The sequence below is a fragment of the Microtus ochrogaster genome, linkage group LG8 (assembly GCF_000317375.1).
Source record: "Microtus ochrogaster isolate Prairie Vole_2 linkage group LG8, MicOch1.0, whole genome shotgun sequence".
Classification (NCBI taxonomy): Eukaryota; Metazoa; Chordata; class Mammalia; order Rodentia; family Cricetidae; genus Microtus; species Microtus ochrogaster.
The window spans coordinates 842,360-849,238 of record NC_022033.1 but is presented as its reverse complement, the minus strand read 5'-3'; the positions used below and the strand labels follow the sequence as shown (position 1 = coordinate 849,238).

At 51.9% G+C, this 6,879-nt stretch overlaps 1 protein-coding gene across 1 annotated transcript in view; it reads left to right on the top strand.

Moving 5' to 3' along the window:
* The window catches only part of Col20a1 (collagen type XX alpha 1 chain), a 33,622-nt gene extending 26,743 nt beyond the window's left edge, over nt 1-6,879 (top strand). Inside the window, exons 29-38 of the mRNA XM_026787310.1 lie at nt 2,481-2,576; nt 2,651-2,704; nt 2,800-2,853; nt 3,281-3,334; nt 4,253-4,324; nt 4,947-4,982; nt 5,063-5,129; nt 5,207-5,377; nt 5,791-5,868; nt 6,810-6,879. Of these exons, the coding sequence (XP_026643111.1) occupies nt 2,481-2,576; nt 2,651-2,704; nt 2,800-2,853; nt 3,281-3,334; nt 4,253-4,324; nt 4,947-4,982; nt 5,063-5,129; nt 5,207-5,377; nt 5,791-5,864 (678 nt within the window). The 3' untranslated portion in view covers nt 5,865-5,868; nt 6,810-6,879. The remainder of the gene's footprint in view (nt 1-2,480; nt 2,577-2,650; nt 2,705-2,799; nt 2,854-3,280; nt 3,335-4,252; nt 4,325-4,946; nt 4,983-5,062; nt 5,130-5,206; nt 5,378-5,790; nt 5,869-6,809) is intronic.

The window sequence follows — 6,879 nt, the reverse complement described above, 5'->3', positions numbered from 1 at the left end:
AGCCATCCGCTCTCTAGGCCACTCCTGGATAACTAGGTGATGTCAGGTAGTCTGGTGGGTGAGAATGGGCATAGCTATGAGGTGTTGTTTGTTTGTGAGAGGGTCTCGCTGTGTATCCCATACTAGCCTGGAACTTGCTATGCTAGCTCAGGTGCCTTTCGGAAGCAGCCAGGATTTTATTAGAAGTGTGTCCTCCAACTCTCCGCTGTCCTGTTTGGTACTTGTGTGTCCTCCAACTCTCCGCTGTCCTGTTTGGTACTTGTGTGCCCCTTGAACTTGTTTGTGGCTGGTTTCAGTACAGATTTTTAGGATAATTTTTCTCTAGTCTACATCACTGCTCTGTCTCTTCTGGAGTTTGAATTTTGTAGGCTCTTTTAAAAGGCCTCCCCAGGTGGGCAAGATTGCTCTGATGTGAAGACACTTGTCACCAAGCCTCCATGCACCAGATTCTCAGGCCCCACACCATGAAAGGACAGAACTGACACTCACAAGTTATCCTCCGACCTCAGCAGGTGTCCACAAACACTAAATAAACACATGTTACATACAATTAAAATTTAAAAGGCTTCCCTCAGTCTGAACTATATGAGAAACATCCTATAGTTTCTCTGGATGCTGGGCATTTTGGACCGCACACATTAGTTCATCCCAGCTTGCTTGGTACAAGATGCAGGAGTCATGTCCAGACCTTGAAAAGTCAGTCTCCAGCCCCCATCCCCTGAGGACTAAGCCCGGCTAGTCAGTACCATCTTCACCTAGTCCTGCCTCCAAAGCACCCTTCACCCTCCTCACTGATTTGTCTACCAGGCCACAGTCTGGCCTGACCAAAGCTTTCTCCTGTCCACTGGATAGGGCCAAGCGTCACCAATGACAGTTGGCTCCTATACCTACAGCTTCAGCATGGCAGACCCAACCCAGAGCAGCTTGTGTGTACGCTTGCATGTGCAGCAGATCAGAGGACAGCTTTGTGGAGTCTGCTCTCTCCATCCACCTTTACACGAGTTCCAGGGATTGAACTCACGTTACCGGGCTTGTGCAGTGAGTGCCTTTACCCACTGAGCCATCTTGCCAGCCCAGTCTGGTACTCTCCGGAACATTGCTGGTTCTCTTTGCTGATTCACTGTGGACTGTAGAACTAACTCGCTTGTCCCTACACTGGGAAATACAGTTGGTGTTTTCATTGGAACCAAGTTCAGGTTAGAACTGTACTTAGGAAGAAGTGGTGCTTGCAGAATTTGCATTTTCTCATCCAGGAGCATGGCATCCTGTTTGCTGACAGGCTCGGGTTCATGCCTAAATATTGTTTCTTTTTGTTGTTAGCGAAAGTGGCCGTCTTTGTTCTCATTACAGCTTCTCTTGTGGTTTATGCACAGGCTCTTTCCCTGAAGGTTACTTTTGTATCCAAGCTTCTTACATGTCTTATTTTTGGTATATTTTATAATCCATGTTTTTTAGATTCACATAAGATCACCTACATAGTTACTTTTTCTTCTCCTGCCCAATGTTTATAACTCTGGTTTCTTTTTCTTACTTGGCAAGTAATTCAGAACTCTGTCAAATGGTATCATGTGATAGTACAGATGTCTTGGCTTAATAGTAATTAATTAAATGCAGCGCCAATTCAGACACTAAAACAGATATTCATTTTCATGTGATAACAAGATTCCTTTAATCCTAATTTATTTGAAATTTGAAAAATCAAACAGACAGTAAATAAAAGTGTATTATTTGTTCAGTGGTTATGGACGTGATCAAGCAATTTTCTTCTTGAAGCAACTTACTATTAATTTTGCTGTTTCCCCACATGCCAATACTCTTGCATCATTATGAAGCCAGCATGGTGATAGCCCTCACCACTGTTTAGTATGTGGCACTGCTCTGCATGCCAGAGTTTTATTTATAGTGTGCATTAATAAGACTGAGCAGTTTGCTGCATCCTATTTGGAACACTGATTTGCTTAATTAAAAAAAAAACAATTTGGAAGTATTTTCCCCTAAGCTCAGTTTAAATATGTCTGGTGTCACCGTCCCTTAGAGCTTGGATATCTAGTGAGAACTGAGTTTGGTGTTTGGGCGTCAGAGCTTAAGGAGATGCCCCTTTCGCCCCATGCGGCAACCCACTAAGTTCCTTCTCTCTTCTTGGTGATTTCTGGGCACATTTCCTCTCCAAGCCCCACTGAACCCAGAGCAGAATAGGAGAACTGAATAGAGATGGGGCGGAAGAACTGGCTTCAAATCCTGACTCAATGTTGGCTTGTTTGTGGCTCTGGATAAGTGGCCAGGGGCTGGCTGTGCCCTACAGACAGGGTCCCAGCAGGATCCATTCAGGGTAGGCACAAGGGGACTTTTCTTCTCCAGTTAAGGTGCCTGTGGCCCCCTATGAAAACACAGGGTGGTGGACAGTGCTGAGGGCAGGTAGTGAGTGCGGAGGGACAGGGGACATGCCTTCTCAGTCCTTCCAATGCTTCTTGTGTCTCCAGGGAGAGCCAGGACCACCTGGACAGACAGGACCCGAAGGCCCTGGAGGTCAGCAGGGGTCACCAGGGACCCAGGGCCGCACAGTCCAGGGACCCATGGTAGGTACTACTCTGTACCCATCTTCTTCTGTTTTGTCTCTTTTCCCTGTCTCTCAGTTCACCTTCTCCTCCAGGGTCCCCCAGGAGTCAAAGGAGAGAAGGGAGACCATGGACTCCCAGGCTTGCAGGTAATGGGTCAGGGTTATGGCAGGGATATGGGTAGGAGTCTCTTCTACATATGATGTTGGTCCCTGCCTGGTGGACTATCTTTGTTCCCTTCCAGGGCCTCTCTGGCCAGCAAGGCATCCCCGGGAAAACTGGCCTACAGGGACCAAAGGTACTGGCTCCAGGTCCAGGATGATGTGTGGGAGAGAGTGGGCCCAGGTAGAGTCTTAGAGAAAAAGGCTATGGGGAGTGAGGAGGTGAAAAGGCTTCCTCCTCCACACGAGGCTTCATTTTCCCTGCTCGCTAAGGTCTGGCTAGGAAGAAAGGTATCTCAGTCCACACTAAGGATAAATGGTGTCGCCCTGGGGTGGGGTGAAGGGAGGCAGCTCCTCTAATCAGAGCTGGGGCAATTGTACATCCCACCTTCTCAGGGTGGGTCACCTTCTAGGGACAGTACTGGCTTGGACCCAAAGGGCATCACGTTTGTAGGAGAGAACTACCACAGAGAACAGTGTATCAGGGGCTGTTGGGGTGGGCACCATAAAGGACAAGGATGGATATAAGCCCCCATCTTAGATTTCCTCTCCTCTGCCCACCAGGGAATGAGGGGACTGGAGGGACCTGCTGGCCTGCCTGGACCACCTGGCCCCAGGGTAGGCTCTGCCCGGACTCCTCGAGGCTCCCTGGAACTGGACATCTAGTTTGGGAGAAAGGCATTGAACGTCACCTGCTACTGTACAGACCACTTTAGAGGAGGGACTTGTTCCTGCTGTGGCCTTCCACGGGGCTCTGCTGCCGTCTGAGTGTCTGTACCTGGGAGCACCCCAACCCTAACCCAGAAAAGATCTTTGCCCCTGGAGCAGGTTCCTATGGGAAGAGACCCCGCAAAAGCCCAATCGTATCTAACTTTCCAGGGCAGGAGTGCCAGGACTCCTGACGGCCTGGTCCGGGTAGGCAGCTAGCCCGGCTAAACCGGCTAGACAGTGATGCTGTTCCTACAGCTGTTCCAGCACCTGGGACATCAAAGACAGCCCTATGACCCTGCAGAAAATCCTGGGCTTTCTCACCTTGAGAAGACTTTCCTTCCTCAATCCCAGGGGTTCTTCACCCTGAGCTTTGTACCCAGTGAACCTCTGAGAGGGTACCTCAGGCCAGCAGCCGAGACTTACCGGATATACTGCAAGCCCACTGTGTTTCCACCAGAGCCTATCAGGGGGAATCTCAGTGTAGCATAAACACTAGTGGACAGCTGGGTGAGGGGTGGGTGGTCTACCCTGGATGCTGAGTGAGGGTCAGATGCCTGTACTAAGTACCAAACAGAGGTAGGGTTTGTTCTGGGTGCCGGAGGAGTGGCTGGAGGGGTCTGCCCTTAGCTCTGAATGAAGATTAATAGTCTGTCAGAGACACTGGTCTGGGAACAGGACCTGGAGCATTGATGGAGAGGGGAGCAAGGTTTGAGAGCAGCTAGGGTTGACTTTGCAGGGCAATGGGACCCTGAATATCAAACCAGGTCTGGGGAAGGGAACAGACTCCTTGGGGCCTAAACTCTGATAGCTGCATTTCTTTTACAGGGGTTCCAGGGTTCGGCAGGGGCCAGAGGCACCAATGGAGAGCGAGGACCTCCAGGGGCAGTGGGGCCCACAGTAAGTACCCCCTTCCTTCCAGCAAGGCAGCCAAGTGACGGGGATGGTACAAGCGCAGGTTCAGGGGCTCCATGATTGAAGATCTACCTGTCCAAAGCTTCTCCTAGCTTCCATAGAGGTACAGAACTGGAAGGAGGCAGCAGCTGACTTTCGGGGGTTCTAGCTCCCTGAGAGGCCACCTTAGCCTTCAATCAGGAGGAGTAAGGTTCCAGCAGCTCAGGGCCCCTTACTTAAGTGGGCTCCGTAGTGTGGGCATGATGGAAAGGAAGAAGCAGGATGAGTAGGAGTTCTTGGCCCAGGCCTGCCTCCGGGCCAAGGGAGGGTCTGTTCTCAAAGCAGCATTCCAGCTGTTTGGGACCTCTGCCTGCACCCCCCCTTCAGCACAACTGGGGGTAGGTTCTCTACAGCTCACTCTAGATCCCCTTGGAGCTGTTCCTGACGTGGATGCCCAGCTTCAGTTGCTCACTCTGGGCTGGAGCTGAGGACATACATTCCTGGACCTTGGTAGCTGGGCTGGGGCTTTAGCACTGCATCAGGGTGGAGTCAAGATTACCACATGTTGCTATGCCTGCAGTGCCTTGTCTCTACGCTGATAGCTCTTTTCCTTTACCCCCTGCTACAGGGTCTACCGGGGTCCAAAGGTGAACGAGGAGAGAAGGTGAGTGATGGCCGTATTCCAGACATTGGGACTCCCTATCGGCACCAGCCATGGGTACCAATGCCATGTCCTCCTTCCAGGGAGAGCCACAGTCCCTTGCCACCATCTTCCAGCTGGTGAGCCAGGCCTGCGAGTCAGCCATACAGAGTGAGTGACGCCCACCCTGCCCTGCCTCATCCTCCCTGGCGAGGCTGGTCCCCAGCTAATGTCTTCTTCTTCTCCAGCACATGTGATGAAGCTGAATTCCTTCCTCCATGAGAATGCCCGGCCCCCAATGCCCTTCATGGTGGACACATCAAAGCCAGGCAGACCTGGGTCTGTAGAGTCTCCCGGATCACATAATGAGGATCTACTTCGTGGAGACGGGGGACATGTCCACCATCCCGAGGACCAAAGTAACAGGCTTTCTGCTCTTGGAAGGGATTCTAGAAGTAGACAGTGGCTGGTTCCCTGCTCACGCGAGTGTGTGTGTGTGTGTGTGTGTGTGTTTCCTCCTTGTCAGTCCCTTTACCCAAAGTTGTCTTAATGAACCAAGAACAGCCTGGGATATCCTCAGGTAACCCCACCCCCAGGTGACCCCACCCTCAGGTGACCCCACCTCATTGCTTCTCTGGTCACTGAACCCACACGAAGATACTTGCTTGGGACTCAAAGACTTAATGTACTTCTGTCCTGAATGCTCAGCCTTTGGCCAAGGGCTGAGCCTCATGCTTATCCTGAGAGGACTCAGCTTCCCTCTGGAAAGACAGGGCAGAGAAGCTGAAGCTGCTACATTCCCTGACCCTGAAATGTCCCCCTTTCCTCTCAGGTGAGCCATCAGCCATCAGCCACACAGGCAGCCCTGGACTGCAGGAAGGGAAGATCCCAGAATCCTTGGGGTGAACAGGTGAATTTCCATCATCATGCTAGCTATGGAGCAAGAAGGAGAAACAGCCCGAGTCAAGGATACGTACTTGGGCTGCACAGTGAGAGGGCAGGAGATGGTGCTGGCTCCATCTCAGAAGCACTGGCCGTGAGAGTGGGAAACCGGTTGCCTGCAGACTCTCACTGGGCCAGCGAGTGTGGAGGAGCAATAGGGTAGAGCAGAGGTTTGAGCTGCAGGAGTGTGGGTGCTCAGGGGCCTGGGAGGAGGGATTTCAGAGACTGGAACTCAGAAAGACACTCCAGTGAGCACCTGGCCAGGTCTGAGACAGTGCTGTGGGGGTTCTGAGCATGGGTGATACAGTTGAGACCAGGGGGCAGGGTGCAACACCAGATGGCCTCTTCCTTTCCTCTGGATGTCCTGAGCAGCTTTCTGTGTGCAACCCTGCCTGAGGAGGTGTTTCTGGGCTTACATGTGGGGGATAGGGTACAGTGAACACAGGTGGGCATGAATACAGATAAACACAGGTGAGTTCTGTGAACGTAAGCGCAGGTGAAGGCAAGTGAGTGCAGATGGCACAGATGGATCCACATGGGTTCATATGAGTGCAGCAGCATTGTCCTCAAGAAGTTGATGGCGCTGGGGGCATCTGGGAGCAGACTCAGCAGGCACAAGGACTCGGGGTAGCTGGGGTACATGTCTGACGGAAAGTGGGTGGCAGTGGGGAGTGGGGAGCCATCAGATGGACAAACTAAAGGGTCGAGTGAGTATGACAGCCTTGCCCCTGCTCAGGAGACTGCAGAACAACTCACTGTTCTGCTCTGTTTCCACGTCACAACACAAGCCTGTGTGTAGGGACCTCAAGTTCTGTCTCTCCAGGGGTAGCCTGCACTCACTGTGCCAGGAGGCTGGGTCATGGTCTCCTAGGCTACAGTCTAGCTGTGTCTGCTCTTCTCTCTTGCCAGGATCCCTCCCCCAACACCCTCATCCATACCTTTTGTCTCAACACTAAGAACGACTGTCCTTAGTCTCGAG